General features: G+C 45.3%; 1 protein-coding gene across 1 annotated transcript in view; it reads left to right on the top strand.

The window, feature by feature from the left end:
- ext1b (exostosin glycosyltransferase 1b) overlaps positions 1-21,546 on the top strand; it is a 71,760-nt gene that overhangs the window by 42,627 nt on the left and 7,587 nt on the right. Inside the window, exons 2-6 of the mRNA XM_003969253.3 lie at positions 13,283-13,376; positions 14,957-15,064; positions 15,779-15,898; positions 18,707-18,839; positions 20,151-20,269. Of these exons, the coding sequence (XP_003969302.1) occupies positions 13,283-13,376; positions 14,957-15,064; positions 15,779-15,898; positions 18,707-18,839; positions 20,151-20,269 (574 nt within the window). The remainder of the gene's footprint in view (positions 1-13,282; positions 13,377-14,956; positions 15,065-15,778; positions 15,899-18,706; positions 18,840-20,150; positions 20,270-21,546) is intronic.

Raw genomic sequence — 21,546 nt, forward strand, 5'->3', positions numbered from 1 at the left:
CATTAGTTTCATCACCCTAGAGAGAGAAAAAAGTTAATTTTAAAAGGAACTGTATCACTTAGTGTTCCCATATTTCTGTAAGGCAGGTTTTGTTAAAAATAAATAAATAAATAAATAAAGCAACTCTTCACTAGCTTTAGCAACATCTCAACAGGTATCCAGCAGCGGTTAGTGGACATACTGCAGCTGAGATGAGGTTCCTCTGGCCTGCTAGTCAGCGGTTCCCTTTAACAAGGTTAGCATTCCATCCTCATCCCGCGACGAGAGATGCTTTGTCTTTGCCTGAGGATGGTGGGGGGTGGAATACCTTAATAGAGGTGAATCAGTGGAGCTCAGTCACCAGTTAAAAGTGTGTCCCTCTCAGGTGTAAAGCAGGAATGAGGCTCTCTAGCTGGTCTGCAGCATTAATCATTGTCTGTCTACAAGTCTTTCATGGAGAGACAGCGGTGAGGACCTCTAAGCCTAAGCAAAGCGAGGCCTTGTGGGCATCCTCGGGCGTCTCCACGCACCCTAATTAATCCTGTATTTGCTGAACTGTTCCCCGGCTTTCTCCCCACACAGTCTGCTCCCTGTGGCATTGGTCTAATTCTCTGTCTGCCTTTTTCCCACACACTCTGAGTCTCCCCACGGTTTAAAGTTTCACCACAAATGACTGATGAGATCTGAGCTCCCACGACAAGAGCAGAGGCTTTAAAGGTTGTATCAGCGTTTCTGAGCACCAACAAAACTGTCCACAAGCTGTTCACAGCCTGTCTCATGAGAGGACAGTGGAAAACGTTCACAGTGGGACACCTACGGTCTATACCAGCTCAGCCGCTGCCCGAACCACAGCCGTGTGTTTCACCCAATCAGAGCGCAGCAGTGAGGTTCTGCACCAGTTACATTGGAAGCTGGTGAAAGGGGGGCAAGATCCATTAGCAAATGCTGTAGCTAAACTACACAGCTGCAGAAATGCTAAACAAGGCTCTGAAGAGCTATCCTGGACCGATTTTTAATCATCTATAACAAGGTGCCTCTGGACTGCAAATATTAGGTAGCTTCATTTTCCAAAAATTGCTGGAATTCCTCCCTTGAGCAAGAAAAGATGAAGCACTTTCAATGTAAATCCAATGTTCCAGTTAATGATTTTACACTCTGTGATTGTCAGGGAGAGAGGAAGACATGTCAGACTGGTTTTTACCTTTAACAGCAGGTCACTGTCAGCTCCTGGCTGTAGAGCAGACCGCAAAATCCTATTTCTTCTTAATCTTTGTCACATTTGGCATCCGCAGGAGCTCCTGAATGGACACCGATCGTTCCTCCTAGCTTGTCTTGGAAAATCTGCTCGTTACTAAGGTTGTTAACCAGCAGCTGATTTGACGGTTTTTGAGGCCCTGTTAAAAAATGTACCGCGTCTGAACAGCAGCAGTGTGCGTTTGAACCAAGCTCATCTTTTTTTGAATCCCTACTCACTAGATAGGGAGCAGGGGCGAGTGGACGTGAACTCCCCAATAAGCTGAAAACCCCAGTTAATGGCATTTCTGATTTAATTTGTTCACCTTAATAATTAATTAATGTTTATGACATTTTTGTGCCCCAATAATTGAATTCCTCCTGCATTCTGAGAAACATCTGCAGTCTTCCATTAGCGCCCAGCGTGCTACCTGTAACATCCTGCTGTGGGCGGCTCGATTCACCTCTGTATACGTTAGATTCTTTAGTTACGAATCCATCGTGTGGTGCACAACAGACGTCTCTGACAAATAAGCCGATGCAGGTCAATATTATTATGTTCTCCTCTGCAACAGCACAGCAGGATGCTCTATGTTGCTTCGTTGGGGTCCATCAGTTGGACATGAGCAGATCTGCTATTTTCTGGTTCAGATTATACCTGTACAGCCTTTACCCTCTAAATTCAAATGGAAGAATCCCTCATCTAGCCTTCATCTGGGCTGTTGTCTAGCAGCACTGATGATATCAGTTACAGACATAACACAACAGTGACACATTCAGACATCAGAATGCATCCATACATTCATGCACCGATGGAAAAATCATCTCGGATACTTCCGGCCATTTAGATCCTCCAGCTCCTCCACTGAGCCCCAACATTTATTATATTCCGCTCTGAAATTCCATTTCCACTTCCAGCCTGATGCAGCCTGCTGGTGAAAGTATGAAAGAGCACACAGGCGAACCTGCAGCGCCGTTCTCTGTGTGAATCGCCTGTATCACCACCACTTCATTAGCAGGCTGCCGGCTCTCCAGCCCTGCACATCTTTAAATATTCTCTCTGAGCTTATTGGAGCGCCTCTCCAGATAATTGCTCAGTCTTGCTGTCAAAAACATAAAAGATCACCATGTGCTTTTGTTGATATTGACACCGGTGAACGCTGCTGTGGTCCTGCGTAGCAGAAACCCGACAGGAGCTGCACATTTCAAAGCAAGTGGTTTGGTTTCATCTGAGGCACGGAGAAGGCCTCAAAGCGTGCTTTTTGGACCCGTCTTGTGTTCACCGAATCAGGTGAAAGCGTCTGCTTCTGGACTTGTGAGGCAGATCTTTACACATGTGCTGGACGAGCGGGCAGGTCCAGAGGGCTCGTCTGTGAGCTGTCAGTGGGAGCGGGGGTGTGTAGGTCCTCTGAGCTCTCCTTTAATGTATTTAACCCAGGGTCATTGCGAATGCTGAGAGAAAAGTAACAGAGGAGGCTCTCTGAGAGGTTTCTGGACTGGAAAGAGCACAGAGAATCATGGGAACGTGAGAAACGGACCAAGAAAGAGGCCAGGGAAGCACAGTGAGAGCGTTAGGAGGGGTGCTGGATGAGTCCACCCTGCTGTAAATGTTTTATAGAACCCCTATGGACTGAGGGCTACATGTTTCTACGGATGAGTTATCGTGAATCTCAGCAGAGCGCCACGCCTCAACCACACATGACCCAGTTAACAGCGAGCACGGGAGGAGAGCCAGAGACACGCAGGCGGGATTGATGAGCAGACAGATCGGCTTCACAGCTGGAGCCGATCACGTTATCCTGACGACTTTCCATCAGCTGACACAAACGTTGGGGTTGAGCTTCAGAACGGTCGTGCCGGTGGAACGGAGACGAGTCAGTAGAGGTGTGTTTTAATAATGACCAGACCACAGGATTTAGTAAACACCACTTAAACAGCCCTCCACTAAATTACAGTGACTCCGGAGCTGAGAGGCTTTATTGTGTCTCCTTGTTTAAACAGACTGTCGGAATTATTGTCTGTCAGGCTGGGCCGCTCGTGTCATGAGAAAGGGGGGATCCTCCTGGAACCTCCGTCCACATGAAAGCTGAACGCACCATTCGTCTGAAATGTTGGCCAAAAATCCAGTTTTCTAGTCCATCGCTCACTTCATTTACGCTCTGCTCTTGATGTGTTTTGTTAGTTTTATAATGAAAATGACATCTAAACTCATATTTTGTACATTAAAGGGAGCGGACACGCGCCGGCCACCTTTGTCTCACTGTTATATGTGTCGTGTCAAATTGTTGCTTCTTATATTAATCCCAATAGCTTCCAGCGAAATTTCCCCTCCGTGTCTGGTATAAAGAAGAGAAAATGGTCCCTAAGAAGAGAAAATGGTCCCTAAGAAGGCGTTGGAGTCCGTTTATCCTTTAATAGAGCAAAGCTTATTGAGTCGGCTCAGAATGCTGCTCGGCCTGATGAAGAGGTTGGTCGGCTGCTCAAATCCCAGCGTCAGTGAAGACCGACACAATGTAAACGAACGCCTGATGTTAATAACAGACAATTATTTTTATGATACAAGACGACGCTCGTTTGCCCCCCAGTTATTAATGGATCAAAGTTATTTACCTGTTTTTCTCAGGCTCCTTACACTGACAGTGTTGTTTTCTCTTTATACAGTTATTAGATATGATTTTCTGACTTCAATCATTTATACTCTTACTTTTACATCTACATTCTCTTTTATTTTGGCCTTTTTTTAATTAGGTGGGCCCTTTTTAGTTTCACTTAATTCCACCTTATTACTGTTTTTATGTCTTGCCGCTCGGGTCCTGCTGTCTACAGTCAATTTAGTGAATGCTGCTGAATGAAAATGACTCTGTTGGTGGTCTGAAACGTGATTAAAGTGAAAAAAACTGAAAAGCACTTTAATGGTAATGTTGGGATTGGACGCATTCGCCAAAATTCCATTTACAGTTATAGCCTGCTTTGTTGTTTCTTAAAATGGTGATGGGAGAACGGAGGAAAATCGGGGAATTCGGAAGGTTTTTGTTTCGTTTTTCTGAAGGAGAGTCCACAGGTGAGACGTGTTGTAATAACATCTTAAAACCAGCTGGAGCTGTCTAGTTTCTGTGTTTAGTTGTTAATGGGGAAAACCGAGTAGCGTGACCAAGCTCCAAGCTTTGAGGCTCTTGGTGTGATTAGCACTACGATCAGAGGTTATAGTTCTTGTAATTGGACTCTCAGTTGGAGGTAAATCCATTATTGTGGGATTAAACATCACCGCTCGTAGTTTTAGCCGATTCGTTCCCTCTGCTTTGATTGATGTCATGCATCTATTTTCTTCTATGCGGACAGAAATGATGTGTATTTGTTTGTGCTGTGTGTAGGTTCATCTGTCACGGATGGTTAATTCAGCGCCAGTTTCAGGGTAGTTAGGACTTCCAGGAAGTAGAAAGAGTTCCAGAGCTGGTGTCTAACAAGACAAAGCTGGTGTGAGGCTGTCCCTCCGGAGAGGATTACACTCTGGGCCTGGAGATGACGCTCGCTCCCCGAGTCAGATCAAAGAAGCCAGATTAGTCTCCTCCATTTGGTCTGGCCTGAAGAAACGGTTGGCCATTGTTAAATTCAGAAGAAGCTCTGAACATTACATGGCAATAACATCACGTTATGGGATCATTGAAATTAAGAGACGACAAATCAATGTTGTTTATTTGTATTCTGTGTTTTATGCTGGAGAAGCTAAAATTAGGTAGCGACGGGGACATCTGACTGCTGATGAAGTCGGGTTAGCTTGAACGACTAGATGGACCATGTGACCTGCTGGTACAATCCAAAAGCCAGTATTTGAGATTTGACATTCTCTTCTCTGTAATAGGAACCATCTGCAACCCTCCCAACAAACACACACACGCACACACACACACACACACACACACACACACACTGAGGTCTGTCTGCTGCTCAGATTGTGAACGGATATGATTAACCCAACATTCCATTCATACCCAACGTGGGAAGTCTGCAGGGCCTCTTCTGGGAGACACTTGTGATTCCAGGCTAAGATTTACTGTTTTATAGACAGTAGAAACGTGTTTGGATGCTTGTTGTGCTGGCACTAAGGCTAAAGCTAGCACGTTTTGGGGCAGCTTGTGCCTGCACCTCACAACTTCTCTTACACACATGCAGCAACCGCAGTTCTCAGGGTTCCCCGATCATGTATCATAAGGCCTAAATCAGATTCCCATCACTTAAAGGGTGGACGTATGTGTGCACGCACACATCATTCTGAAGCTCAAAGTCCTTTTCTTCTTCACTGTTCTGTTCATCACGATCAGTTCCTGGAGGGAGAGCCAGATGGGCGGATACAGGGAGATAAAGAGGAGAACACTCACTCTGAGAACGCCAGATTAGGAAGACGTGCAGGAAAATGCAGATAATGAGACGGCAGGTGGAGAATCAGATCTGGGAGGAATGTGAGTGACTGTTCCACAGCCTCCAACGAACGAACTCTGGCAGGTATCTTTAAATCCAGCAGGAAGAGCCGCTTCATGTTCACGCTTGCTTCATTCACGAAGCAGACGAGGGCGTTTGATAAGAGCCGCTGCTCAACATCTGGGAAGATGGTTTCACTGAGCAGCAAAGTCAGACCAACAATGGAGCCAAAGAAAAACAAATTGGGTTGTATCAGGGAAATGGAGGATAATTCAGCAGATTTCGGTTCTTTGGGTCATCAAAACTGATGATGAGCCTTTTATGTGTTTGTTATGAGGTGGAGTTTTTCAGGGTTCATTTCATTGAACAACTCTCACAATCTTCACCAAAAGGTGTAAATTGTATTCTAGCAAGGATTCTTTTCTTTTTCCATCTTTCTTCTGCTTCAGTGACGCAGGATGCAGGTCTTCTTCTTATATATGCTGCAGACAGGAGTGTGTCAGCTTTGGTTTTTCCTTTAACGGTGTACGTACAACGGCTTTTATTTCTTTTTATTTTTGGAGGAATGCATCTTTATTAGTAAAGCTTTATTGGATTTTCCTGTCTGCCTCCACAGCAGGGACCCTGCTGTCAACCAAAGCCCTATAAAATGTCCTCTGCTGTCCCGAAACAGGCATTATCTCAGTGGCTCTTTGTTGGAGTTGCTCAGTCTTGGCCAGCTGGGATCATTTCTCTGTTTATGGGCTTAAAAGCTGGATTAATTGTGATACAAAAGGCTTTTCTCAGTTTACTGAGTGACTTTGGCTGATATGTCCTGATACACTTGTAGGAAAAAGAGTCCGGTCATCTGTGGTTCGCTCCCATGACTCATTTTTGCGACCTCATGGCTGTGAACACGCCACGGTGGTTTCTGCAGCTTTACATGACGTCACCCTCCCATCGACACTCGCTGCTTTTGTTGGCTCCTCCAGGATTTTTATAGCTGCAACACGTCTGGCAGTGCTAATTTTAAGGATCCGTACAGGAAAATCGCAACTCGGCGTGTTCTTCATGTAGCAGCACCTCGGTCTAAACATCATCTATGAGGCTTCAGAGTTTTGACAGGATAGAAATGAAGAGAAAAGTCTGCTGCCTGCCTTCATTTCTGCTCCGTCTGCTTTGCTGCCTCCCCAAATCTGCTCGTATATATTTTTATTTCAATCCCAACATATTTGGTGTTTGGGGAAAATTCCAGTGTGCAAACTAATGTGGTGTGTTTATATTAATGAGACCTAATATAGTCATGGTTGGTGGTTCTGACTGCTCATTCACTGCTCTTCATTTATAAACTCTGGTTTTAAAACTTATCCCCCCCCCCCATGTGTCTCTTTCCCCTCTCATGTCCCACGTCAAGACACAGTTCCCACAAGCCCTGGGGCCCCAGCTGTGCCTCATCCATGTCTCTCGCTGACCTCCCTATGAAGCACTGGAGAACAGCTGTTCTCTGTGCACACACACACACACACACACACACACACACACACACACACACACACACACACACACACACACACACACACACACACACACACACACACACACACACACACACGCACGCACACACAGAGTGCAGCCAAGTGCAGCACTGAGGGGGAAGCCTGCAGCCAGGGCAGTCTCGGTTCATCATAGCCGTTTGAGAACACGCAAACACACAGAAACATATGTGGTCTGACATGGAGAGGAAAACCTCATCATGCATTCAGATGGAGAAACAGAGCTTCGACTCACACACAGGTACACACACAGGTACACATACAGGTACACACAGGTACACACACACACTGCTGCCAGCTCAGCAAAAATCAAAGCCACCAAGACCCAGCGGAAATGTTCAGGCTTCACTTTTGTTTCTCAGGATGGAGACCAGCAAGTCCTTTGACCCCAACACGGTGACCCCGCCCAGATTAGTTGCCTAACCTGGGTCATGTGAGACCTTCAGAGGTGTGTCACATGACACGGTAGCACTTTTAGCCTCAGAGGTCAGTGACACAAAAGAGGCAAAAAGGAGTTTCTGCCTTGAAGCTTCTGGTATTTCTTGCAATTCCCTGTTTCATTATTGATGTAGTTTGGGAGTAAAATAACAAAGTGAGTCAAGTGGATCCTCTTTAACTAATTTTAGCCAATTTTATTCAACATCCATATGCAGACGCTTGGTTTTATGGTAAAGCAGACAGATGACGATCAGGGGCCTCGACAGCGACGGGGGAACATGTATGTAATGTGGACCCATGCGGTGTGGCCTGAATTTGAATAGAGACCTCCAGCTGACATCTATCCATGATTAATGAGGGAGTGGAGCTTAAGTTTTGGCTCCTTAATGAATACAGTTTGAGAAGTTGAAGAGCCCATCAATATTTGACATGACTCTTGAATATGTTTGCATAATTGATGCAGGAATCTAAATTGAATCCTAATTGCATCATGGTGGACGTGCGATACCGCTCTCAAGTTTTCCCTCCGTCACTCTAATATTTTTGTATGCTCGTATGAGCGCACACGTGCACGCGCTCAGATGGGCGCCGGCAGACAATCAATGTGTGACTGCCGCAGCGTGTTGATGAACCCACAGGGTAGAGTATGGCTCTGCTTTTGATTGACACCGACTCTTCACTGTCTTCATTTTCTCTTTCTCTTGCACACACACACACACACACACACACAAAGTCTTTGAATGAAATTAAACACAGTAATTAAGCACCAATCAAATGAATGTAGCATGTTGCTGCTCATTTGTGCTACTGTCTGGATACGTTCACATTTATTTAGAAATTTCAGGTTTTGATCAACTAAAATAGATTTACAATGCAGCAAAAAGTAGATTATTATAAAACTATGATGTTTGGCAAACAAGTCATGGGTTTTAAAGGCAGAATATGACTTGCTGTTCATATACAAGCACAGACTTCCAGTTAAGAGTCTTGTCTGTGTAGATTCTCAATCATCCAGGTCATTGTATATAGAAAACTACCTTGGAGTTAAGAGTCTTGAAGATCACATGACAACAGCAGCAGAAAATGACCGCAGTGATTATTGAATATTTCCCATCATTGCTCAGCTGTTTGTTCAGAACCCTGCCTGTCCTCTCATCCAGTCGCGTGTCTCTGGCATCTTCTGAATGTTGCCGACAGCGCTGCTGCAGCGAGCACTCACTGATCAGTGAGCTGAGGGACCCAGGTGGCTCCAGGACCTGGTTTATATTTGGAATTAGAAGACTTTCCACAGAGAATACATTAGAGTGTGTTTGCAGACGAGGAATTAGACACGATTAATTTTCTATCCACCTATTGGAGCAGAGTAATCTGGTCTCTTGTTGGCAGAAGGGACCCTGATGAAGGGTGGCACTTTGGAAAATAAGGGGGTTAGTGTGGCTGCATATTAATGTGGATTCAAGTGTGTAGGTGTGTGTGTAAGAGGGAGAGCGAGCGTATTTTTCTCCCATCTTCAAGATGTGAGAGAATGATGTGTCATGACAGCGCCTCTAATGTCAAATGAAAGGACATCCCAGTGGGGGGTGACTCTGCCCTCCTCGTTTGAGTGGCTCTGATGACAAAGTTTGTCAGTATTTAAAAAGAAGCAGCCGCAGAGCATGTGCTGACATGTCTAAATCTGAGACTGGCCCAGTCACACGCACACACACACACCCTTTCCCTAGCATGCACTGTGAGGCCTCCTGAAGGCCATCTGGAAGAGCAGAGTGAAGCACAGCTGGTCTCCAGTGAGCATCCACATCCACTTTTGGACCCCCTCATCTGCAAGATCCCACAGTCGAGCGCTGAGAAAGGGTGTGAAGTGAGAGTCCCGACGCTGTTGTGCGAATAATGTTGGATACGTGTAGAATGTGAGCTGCTGAGTTTGGATTGAGGCACGCTTCAGAGTGTGTTTGTGCGCGTGTGTTTGGGGACTGCCGCTCAGACACTAAATGCATCTGAATAATTGCCTCCATCTGTTGGCGGTGGGGAAAATGTGAGAGGACAAATAGAAAAGATTGCAAGGATGAAGCAGTCATCGTGAATCAGGATTGTGGCGGGGAGACTCGTCATTGTCGGGACATTTGTAAAATATTCAGGCATCTACGTGTGAAGCATGATGAGATACAGAGCTTCAGGGAACCAACAGGCTGCCGACCTCAATCAGGACTTTATACAGCCCGAGTTATACAGCTGCATCACTGCTTTTATTCAGAAGTGCATACTTGAAATAAAGGTGTAAAAAAAGACTTATATTACTTTAAAATCTCATACAAAATGGACTTGTGGATTGGAAGAGGTGAGAGATCCACACAAAAGAACAATCACACGAGATTTCCTCCTCAAGTAATAGTTGGTAATGAGGTGAAAAGCCTGTCATCACGTGCGTGAAGGCATCCGTGATGAGCACACATGTTGGCCTACACCTCTGGACTCATCATCAAAACACACCAGTTGTGTTGGCGAATACTCCAGGATGTCACCCAGTCCCTAGAATAAAATCAGTGCTTTACATTGAACTTGAGTATTTCACTTGTGCTGTAGCCAGAATTGAGCTGATGCACATCTGAAGCTCTAGTCTTCAGCCTGTTTCTGGGGAAATGCAGTGCACAATCACACATGGGCATGAAGCCTGCGGGGGCCTGCAGTGGGGTCTGGCCCTGCTTCTGAAACCTTCTATAAGAAACTCCTCATTGTACCCAGAACCTCCAGCCAGAGCGGCCACGGTGGTGTCAGATCGGCAGTGTGTGTGAGGACCGACCTGCAAGGCAGCAGGACCTGTTGGTGCGATGAAGAGGATCTCTCACCTCTTCCAATCCACAAGTCCAATTAGAACTAGTATAAACTGGCTAATGAGTGCTGCCTGGGTTAATGGATTTGATGCAGATTGCAAACTAGTGGAGGAGGAGGAGGAAGCTTAAAGGAAATTTATAAAGGCATCCATCCAGATGCACACATGCTGATGCTGACTCGTTCTTCCTCACAGCTGCAGGGTAGACACACACACACACACACACACACACACACACACACACACACACACACACACACACACACACACAAATACAGATGTGGCTCCAAAGTTCATATCTTGTTGTATTCGCATATGTGCACACATTATCTTTGTTCCACACACACACACACACACACACACATATGCGGCTGCGATCCTGAATGCAAGCACGCAGCTCGCCCCCCTTTGTGTCCATGAGCTCACATAACCAGCACATCTGCTGTGCTCTCACGGGAACATGCACAGCAATATGCTTCAGCTTGTGTTTATGGCAAATATGAGGCTGCTGTTTAATTACTGCTGGAATCTGTCCTTAGACTGTTTGGGAGTTATTTAGGAGACAAATGAGCACATCTGTGCTCTGACATCCATAATGATAAATAACATTTACATTCTCTCATGGGCAACTGCTGCAACTTGAAGTTCATTTTCATGTGCAGGAGATGAATCAGTCAGTCATTACTGAGGAGAAAATATGACACCCAGTTGTCCACAAATCACCAGAACAGGTTTCCTTTCAAAAGCGTTGGTGCACTTTTCACTAAACTACGTTTTTTTGTGAACTTAACAGCTCCAGCCTCCCTAAGTGATAAATGAGATTTTTGTCCCTCTGCTTACTTGAGGCTCGTTTAGGTTTTATAGCTTCACTCTGAAGGTCCACTTCAGGCATCTGCTGGGAACACAAAGTAAACTCCGCTTACATGTGGTTGTTCCTGACTAACTTTAATGTGAGTCTTAATTGTGCGACATTTCTCAGTGCTGTTTCCAAAGGATCTGTTGGCAGCCAACGTATTTACTAGATGATACTTGCACTGAGAGGGGAACATTGAGCTGGTGGGTTTTTTTATTTTGTTTTTGCTGTTACAAATTCATCCTCATTTCTAGTGTCTCCTATTTTGCATGTACATTTGACCATCCCGTGTAAGTGATGAGCCTACATTAAAAAAAAATTAAAAAAATGCTGAAATTTAAATAAAAATCCATGCTGCAAATGGCAGCACCAAATGACAGGTTGTCATAGCAACTGTGTATCAGACGTTGCCACTGAGTGGGCGTTTTACAGTTGTAGGACGCGATCACACAGGTGCGCCAGTGGGTGCCGAGCAGCAGGGTCATGCACGGGGGTCACCTGCTAGCCTTTGCTGCACATACCAGCTTCTGGGTCCGGTTTCTGCTGGATCATTTCCGATGGTGAAACCCCTCCAGTGTGCCATTCCCACACATCTGCTTCCTTTATCGGCCTCACAAAGAAAAATGCAAATATACACACGGGCCCAGCCTGCAGGCGCGCAGCTCTAATGTTGTTTCTCGCTACAAACTCAAGGTCACATGAGAGGCTGAGATGTTGTTCCACTTGACTCGCAACGCAGGACAGATAGTAAAAGTTAAGGCCTCTAAACCTGTGTGAAGTGCAAACCAGTAGAGTTCGCCTGAAGAATCATCCAAACCATGGGAAGTTCGGTCAAAGTGGCTCCAATAGCATTGATGGTAGCTAATGCTATTCCAGATGTGTAATTTAAATAAATAATTCTGCCACTTAGCTCAAAACACGAGTTCAAATTGCAGGAAATTAAAAATACTCCACTAAACACCATAGAATACACGCAATGTTAAAAAACCAGCCCAGATTCAGAGGAGGGGTGATGAGTATCGATGTAACGGTGTACAGCTGACTGGGAGACTGTGGGTGCACGTGCACGTGAGTCCTCAAACACCGACAGGAGATGCTCAGCAGCCTGTCTGTCACAATGTGTCTAGGCTGCCGTACATCCTGCATCATCAATAAAAGAGGGAGAGTCGCGCAACCTTCACCTTGTATAGATTATGGTTAAATGAAAAAGGATTTTCTGCCTCACCAGTCTCTTAACCCCCAACCTGCAACAGCCCCCATGAGTCCTCATTCCCTTCTATACCCCTTCAAAAAAAATAACACAATTAAATTAGTAACAATTCAATATTTCTTTACAAAGAAATATTGCTACTCCTCCTCTTTCTCACCAACTATTGTGATGAATAAATCTGCAGTAACATCAGTCATTAGAAGCTAATTCTATTAATATTTAAAGTCCCAATGTTTATTTCTGTAATACTGCAGAAATATGTGCATAATTAGAAAACACACTGTGCCTTCATGTCTACGAAACTCTAAATTTAAATCGTCTGTTATGAATGAAAAGCTTGAAATGGTGGGTTGGGCTTTTTGGCCCAAAATCGTAGCGGTTGTGCGTCGGCGTGTGTTCTAGTGCGTGCACGAGCGTGATAAAGAATAGAAGACAAATACTGCGCACGCGAGACAGTCAGTGTTCTGTCTGCCTGGGTCCATCTGTGTAAACCTCTGTGCACGTGCACACACACACACAGAGTATGGTGGAAGCAGGTGTCACTCACAGCTCATTACCTCTGACAGGGATGATCACCCTGTTTGCAGAGCAATACGCTCCACCTCGGTGGAGAGATGGAGGGATGACGAGGGAGGAGGAGAAGGCAGGAGTGTGTGGACCGCAGGCTCTCTTTAACGCAATGTGACTGACTGTAAGAGTCAGCAGCTGTCGGCAGCCACGGCCACATTAGTGGATTATTGGTCTGAAAATGTGTTTGCGAAGACTGAGACGGTTTCCTGCTTGTGTCTGCGCAGGTACGACTACAAAGAGATGCTCCACAACTCCACCTTCTGTTTGGTGCCCCGGGGCAGACGGCTGGGTTCTTTTCGCTTCCTCGAGGCGCTGCAGGTAAAAGACACACACACACACACACACACCTCTTCAAGCAGAGATTGCGGAGAGTCTGTAAATGCTCTGTCTGCTTCTCAGTTATGAATTCAGAGTCACAGTAAAGAGGACAGAGTGTGTGTGGGGGGGAGGGGGGGGGGAGTGTGTGTGTGGTGGGAGTGAGAGTGAGATAAGCACACTTGTATGGGAGGCAAGGAGAGGTAAAGGACAGTGCAGTGGTGATGCTGAGGAGAGCGGAACACTTGTGTGGAACTGTGAGTTAAGCAGGGTTCAAACAACATCTTCAGGCAGATGGTCACAGCAGTTTCCAGGTAACACCGGACTCGTACGTTAAGACTGCAGCTTCATCACTTCTGACACGTTTGTCCTGTTTAGAATTAAAACCAAAAGAATGAAATAGATGTGGCACAGAACTGTCCACTGATTAAAGACCATGAAATAAGAAATTTAAATGGAATATATATAGAGGAGGGGGCGGGGGGGTGTTGTGTGGTGGGTTGTGGTAGTTTTATATCTGTTTACAGAGACTGAGGGACAAACCTCTGGTTTAGGTGACACCTTTATGACCTGGAGCTGACATAGCCTTCATTACACACGCACACACACACACGCACACACACACACACACACACACACACACAGGCAGCTCTCTTCCTTGCTGTCATCCTTCCATCCAGCCCAGGGCCAATCCAGAGGTGACATTGAGCTCCTTAAACATTTTCCTGACATTATTGCAGCTTTTAGGACCTTTTTATACTTACCTATCCTTATTGTTCAATAACGATGTAATAACATGATAAGGACTCCCTCCCTTTTAGAATAGTGTGATTTTAAGATTTTAATAGTTCTGGTGACGTTGAACTACATGAATACGATTGTTTCAATAAATACTGAGTGAATGTTTGTCTAGGCAATTAAAATAAATGAATCTCTATTCTGAAATAGCTGAATTCTACTTGTTTGCTGTGAATGTTTTAGAAGGACAATGTTCCCGAGAGTAATTATTAAATGAGTGTTTTTCATTACTGTGCCAATGTTTTGCTAAGAAATGTCTGTTCTGAAGGAGTGAGTGAGTGGAGACACACTCTCTATTTATTTTAACCTTTAAACTGCTATTTTTCACATCTTCTTTTTGATCTGCTCTCCAATGTGAGACTGAAATCATCAGTTATCAGCACCTCCCTGCTGCTGCAGCCTTATCTGGATTCTACGTTGGAACTTATTTCTGATTATCTGATGGTTGAGATGCTGCCGGCTGTGCGTGCATTTGATGTTAGATTCAACTGAGCCGTTGATCAACATGGACCAAGACTTTATCTTTGCTCCTGTTCTTTATGGATATTTTCAAGTAGATTGGTGACGACGATGGAATTGAACACGTTACTTCAGTGTCTACGGCTGCCCAGATGGGACAGTTGAATAACTGGTTTTGTTTCCATTTTAAAAAGCTTTATTTGTACGCTGTCTCACAAAATATAAGGCTTTAATAACAAGAGGCTGTGCAGATTTTTCAACATCCATCCTGAAGTGTGTGTGTGTCTGTGTCTCTCTCTGTGTGTGTGTGTGTGTGTCTCCTGCAGGCTGCATGTGTGCCGGTGATGCTGAGTAATGGCTGGGAGCTGCCGTTCTCCGAGATCATCGACTGGAACACAGCGGCGGTCATCGGCGACGAGAGGCTGCTGCTCCAGGTAACGGCCTGATACGCAAACCCGACAGAACCAGTCGCTCAGCCAAACACGCGGCAGCTGTTTTTATTCCAGCTGTCAGCATCCTGAGCGCCGCGGCGCTCCCTCCTATGCTGTTTCCCAGCTAAACAGAGATTCAGACGGCGTAACAAGTCCTTGACTATTTGGAAATGTCACTCAGAGTTTTACATTATTATGAGCCTGCAAATAAATAGAAAGAGCAAATGGATTTAGCTGGGATTGCCTGAGCTTCATGGGGAGGAAAGTAATTATATGCCCATTAAATCCTAATTTGACTGAAGTGTCTAATAATATTGTTTGACATTGAGTTTTATAACACCGGCGCTCCGTCTGAGTGAGCCGGGAGAGGTCTGCGATCATCCGAGCACTTCCTGATGTCCTGATGGGCAGAGGAGATGTATCTGTTCTCTTTAGTTAGAATATCTTTAATACACTGATTTTATTCATCAGGATGTAGAACGTGTGTGAAAGTTTCAGATATTAACTTCTGGAATAAAAACGCTGGAGCTCTTAATATGCTTCATAGTGAGGATTCTTTGTAGCTTCAAACATGGAACGGCACATTATCCATTTAACCTGCAGCATCTTCTGGTATCCGTTTCCCTACCTGATTTGACTGACATTGGGAGAGCGTGAACGTCCTCTGGACCGTCTGCCCCCGCTCCGACTGTGCTGACTGTTGTTTGTCGTCTGCAGATCCCGACCACAGTGCACTCCATCCACCAGGATAAGATCCTGTCCCTCAGACAGCAGACTCAGTTCCTGTGGGAGGCCTACTTCTCCTCTGTGGAAAAGATAGTGCTGACCACCCTGGAGGTGAGCTGTCGCAGACACACGCGCACATGTGCACGAGCTCTCGATCTCCCGGTGGATTTCCTCCTGTATCCCAGTTTTCTGGAGTCATAGTTAAACCTTGTGTGGATCTGGATGCTGTCAGCTCACCAGACACTGACCAAGAGTCGTCTGTCTTATTTAACTGCTTTTGCTCTCAGCTAGCATTGCAAATTTAACAGAGGGTTTCTGGACGCGGGCTGTTTGTTTCCCTCACTGCTGAATTATTGGAACAATTGAAGATCATGAAACATCTTTAAATGAAAAAAGTCAAATATTTGTGCAGCTGCAACTTTGCAAGAAAATCAATGTCATTAATGTTAGTAAAATTCATACTTCAGCAACATCAATTGGGGGAAGAAAATCCAGTTTACAACAATAAACCTCCTAGAATAATGTAGAAAATGAGAAACTATCAGATTGAAAAGTTTTATTTTTGCTTTATGTTCCAATGAAATTCCAGAGTACTGGCAAAACTTACAAAAGCTTCAGCATTCAAGTAATAATGATAGATCACTGTGATCTGGTTAGTAGTTAATGTCTCATCTCAACATGTACACACACCAGGCACACACACTCACACACACCTCTGTATGGGTACCGAGGCATGTCAGCTCAGATATGTGGCACCGCCTGCCTGAGCTTAACCCCGGTGACATGTTGTCAAGACAGAGGTGACTCTCGTAAAAAGGACTCTCAGATAGAGCTCGGTGTGTGTGCACGAGTGTGTGTGTGTGGGCTGTGGGTGTGTTAAACACTTAATCCTGACTGGCTGTCCTGTAAGAAAAGAGCAGAGCGGTAGGGGGAAGGATGAAGAGGAGAAGGGGTGACACATGTAAATGGCGTCGCCGTGGCAGCCAGCAAGATAACGAGCGACATGGTTTATTCATCGTGTCGAGAGGCTGCAACCCCGCTCCTCTTCCTCCTCCACCTTTTCACTGCGGGTCTGTGTTGATTCTTGCGTACGTATCTCTTTAGACACGTACACACAAACACTTTCTAATCCAAACTGTGTGAGCCCACACACACACACATACACCTACACAAACACACACGCATGCCTGTTCACCCCAGCTCCCACAAATCTGTGCTATCAACACCAATACTCATTAACACACTTAAATAGTACTAAATATTTCTTATGTGGTAATGGGTTTAAATTCATTGAATAATTCAAACAACAAATAATGGATGCCACAGCTCTGTGATGCTCTATGTCAAAGTAGAAGGGTGTGTGTGTGTGTGTGTGAGAGGGTGTGTGTGTGTGTGGACTGCAGAGGAAACGCATCCATCATATCATACAGCGAAAGGAAGCAGACAGTCACAAGGTCAATATTGGGTGTGCTGCGAGTAGCCCTAATAAACTGGCCTATTAAAGGGTGGCTACAGCCACATGTTACAGGAGAACCGGGATTTATCTATCATGCTCTAATTGGTTGATTGTGGCTGTTCGGGGCAGAGATTGGCTCGTCCATCATGTCCTGGCTGTAGGGCTGCTGACGGGGAAACGCAGCTGCAGCCGAGCGTGTAGAATCGCCCCTCGTGAGGCGTAAAGGCTGTGGGTTTTCTAAGGTGGTATTTAAGTGTTTTTACAGAGAAGTTAAGGGATTGGGAGTTCGTCTGCGGCTGAGGCAAATCGACAGTTATCGACTGTCTGAGAGACACAGCTGGAGAAAAAAATAGCGCCATTTTCCTCGTTGCCCCCTCAAAAGACCCCATAATGGTGAACTTTCTGTTCCGTCAATATTGCTCCAGCAGCCCCCTGCGGCTCCGCCATTAAACTCTTTAACAACCGTCAGCCATCATTGATGCATAAACATACATTCAGCTTTTGGATTTGGGTGAAACTAATGAATCATTAGTCATTAAAAGTGAAGCTGGTGGTGGGTTTTCCCTCCTAAACTCCTCGGATAATAAATCCCACCGTGTCCGTTCTGCTGTTGGACTGACCAGAACTTCCCAACTGGTGTCCAAGCACTCAACTGGTCTGAGGCTGAAGGTCTGAAGGCTCCTTCAACCTTTTCAAAAAAAAAAAAAAAAAGACGACCTGGAATAAAACAACAGTTTGGTTCCTTTGCTGGAAAAAGCTGCACGATAGCTGAGATTTATTTCAGTTTGTCGACCTTAATCAATAGCTGCTGTTGAGGTGATAGAACGCAAACGTCCACACGCTCAGCCGCCCTCTAACTTTTATCGAACGCCTACAGACTCACTTTTACTTCCTTTTCAAAGCCGCTCGAATCCTCTAACAGGTTTTGAATAACTTGGTAGCTTCTTGGATGATTTTCACCTGCTGTGGTGGCACATTTTGTGTTTACAAGGTTTATTGATCAAGAGCGCTCTCTGGAACATGTAGTTCCTTTATGTTGAGTCCTCTGACCTCACTCGGGTGGTTTTCCTGAGGTTGTATTCACTCCGACTTTTGTCATCCCACTGCTGCATTCAATCCCAGGAAAATAAAGCTGTTATTAACAAGGTTTTACAGCTGGTTACAGTTCAGAGTTTTATTATAGAAAACCGGCAGGGCTATCAAAGAGGACTGGAGCTATAAAAGCTCAAGTTAAGAGCTGACAGAAGAATGGCTGAGATTCTCCTTTATGTTCCTCGTTAAAGTTCATCATTAATGTTTCTTTGTCGTTAGACAACAAATGGAAGCAGCACAAGCTGTTCACAAACAAGAGCTCCGCTGGTCAGAGGGTTTGTGTCCAGCCTGGAAACGAGGCTCATTGACTGTTTCTAATGGGTCCTCCTGGACGTTGGGTTGTAAAACGTTGTCGTGCCATGTGTGTCCAGATCATCCAGGACCGCGTGTTGGAGCACAGTTCCAGAAGTCCCCTGATGTGGAACAGCCACCCCGGGGGCCTGTTCGTCCTGCCGCAGTACTCTGGACACCTGGGAGATTTCCCCTTCTACTACGCCACATTGGGTCAGCAGAAAACACACAAACCAGTTCGTAGATCCGGATCGGTGAACCCTTCACTGCTCTCATTCCTGACAGATTCTCTCAGGCTGCACCTTCTCAGCAGGTCCTCGGGAACCAGGAGCAGGTGAAACCTGCTCCTGACCCCTTCTGGATTCATGTGCCAGACTCAGATTTAGGTCGCATCTACTGCGATGCTAACGGCTTCATAAGGAAGGTTCAGCTCCAGAGAGGCGCTTCGGTGCTGCCTGAGCGTAGAATTGGACCTTGTCAGAACAGCAGAATTATGGGTGCCAGCCCTGATCGACTGCCCTCCTCCAGCCTCAGCGAGCGGCGCTCAGGAATGGACCTTTGATGGATGTTTGTATTAGTTCTGCTGAAACACACACGCGTACCAAGGTGCACGTTCACGTGCACACTTCGTAGGTCGCTGGTTTTCAAGCCAGCTGTGGTATTGCTGCTGCTGCAGCCCTACAGTTCCCAACAAGTCTTCATACGTGACCCACAGACACACACACACACACACACACACACACATGCATAAACCAGCTCTGAGGTACTCTGGGCTACATTTTCTGAGTCTTGGGTAAGCAGCGAAGCTGCTAACTGGCCTAAAGAGCTGGATCATGTGTATTTGTGTTACAGGAGCTCTTAGCATCACGTCATGCAGGCGGAATGAAGGCTACACGTCCAACATTTGAGAACTGCTCCACATATTTATTCTGCTGCAGGTTTTCTCTCCATATTTCATGAATGTGGCTGTGGGGCCTAGTTACACATTCACATTTGACACTGGTGAAAAAAACCAAACAAACACACCCAATTTTTAGCCTACAGAACTTATTTAAAGGGAATAAAATTCAAGCTTCGGTGTTGGTGAACACACACATATACACACGCATCAAACCTTTGCCTCTCCTGTTTTTGTCACGCTTTGTTGGCCGTGGTTAGATTAGATTTAAATTAGGAAAAGTTGGACGTCCTCTATGATCCGTCTTAGCCAATAACTTATTTCCTGCTCATTTTCAGCTTCAGTTACTTCATTCCAGCATGACATCAGGGCAAATTTAAAGCCACATCAGCTCTGAGTTGTCTGCTCAGGGGGTGATCAAGAGCTTCTTCACATTAATCCAATGTTTTAAATCTGGCCAGAAAAGTTTCATCCTTGACAGTTGACTCATCTTTGTTGTGTTGCTGCCAGACTCGTCTTCAGCATGAACCTTCCATATAAAAGTACTTCTGAATGTTTTGGGCAGGAGTCTTTGACTCACTGATGCTCCCTGAACTGCATTAATGAGCCTTCTTCTTGTTTTGCAGGTATTAGACCGTACGCCAAGTTCACAGCGGTCATCCACGCCGTCTCCCCGCTGGTGTCCCAGTCCCAGCCCATCCTCAAGCTTCTGCTAGCTGTGGCCAAGTCCCAGTACTGTGCACAGGTACACATCATAAACGCAACTAATTTGACCAGCGGCCTATTGTAATCCTGGGCTTTGCCTGACCTTTGACCTTAAGTGTATACAGTATCCCGGATGAGCCTGACTTTCAAAGGGAAAAAAGCACGCTTGTTTTCAAAAGGACAGCAGGTCTATTCTTAGAGACGCTTACTCATATCCGAAGGTTGAACGAGTAACGCCACCTCCTCTCTGTTTTTGTCTACATGCTCATCGGGCTGTGCATGTAAAGTGGTGAGCCAGGTACACCGCTGGGGGGTTTCTTCCTCTCTGCTGACAGAAAAAAGGAAGAAATGAGTGTACTGCTGCTGGGTCATGAGTGGATGAGGCAACGGATATAAATAAGTGAATGGAAGGAGGAGAGTAAAAGAACGAAGTGTAGCTGAGGCTAAATTGGACACAAAAAAGCTTTCTGAATTCTGACACAGCAGTGGCCTCCTGCTGGCTGCGTTTGTGCACAAAGTGTTTCCTGCACCAACGCTTTCCTCTTCATTTTTCTTCACCTCACACAAAGGCAGGTGCACGTGCACACCAGCAGCGGGCCGAGAGGCCTGCTGAGCTCACGCGCTCACACACACACACACCATCTGTCTTTGCAATCAAGCTGAAATGGAGCCCTGCAAGTGCTGATTAATGTTAGGACCCTTCACCCATCTGTATCTGACCAACACTTCATTCATCTTTCATAACAGTTACAATGTGTTGGTGTGTATCCAGCCACTGGGTGTCATTCTTTTTACCTTTCACAGGTCTGAGCATCACCTTAACAAAGGGGTCTAAATGCCTCACAGCTTCTAATTTGGTGTTAATATTGATGTCGGCCTTTGTGCCGAACATTAGAACAACATCCGCATGTCCGCTGGGATGGAGCCTTGTGACATAAGCGCACGTTAGCTCAGCAACTGAAAATTAATAAAGGAAGATGGTTCGGATGTAGCTTGACAGGAATGTTTCTGCTTTGGTTCCTGACCTGGTGTTTCAGTCCTGCTTCCTGGGATATGAAGCTACTTTGACTTTCTTATTAAAAGCAAAAAAACCGATACAATTACATCCATATTTAATCCTTTTAATTAATGAGATTAATGAGAGCTAATCTTTATCATTTAAAATAAAACTGGTAAAACAATGATTGATAGTGATTATTAAGGTAATGAGGTGGTTTAAACAAACATCTTCTATCATATAAATCAAATTAGGGACGTTTGTGAACAGAAAGGTTTTCGGATGTTCATCTGTGATCTGGTGTGTGTGTTTTGAGGAAT

Source organism: Takifugu rubripes, chromosome 12, assembly GCF_901000725.2.
Source record: "Takifugu rubripes chromosome 12, fTakRub1.2, whole genome shotgun sequence".
Taxonomy (NCBI): domain Eukaryota; kingdom Metazoa; phylum Chordata; class Actinopteri; order Tetraodontiformes; family Tetraodontidae; genus Takifugu; species Takifugu rubripes.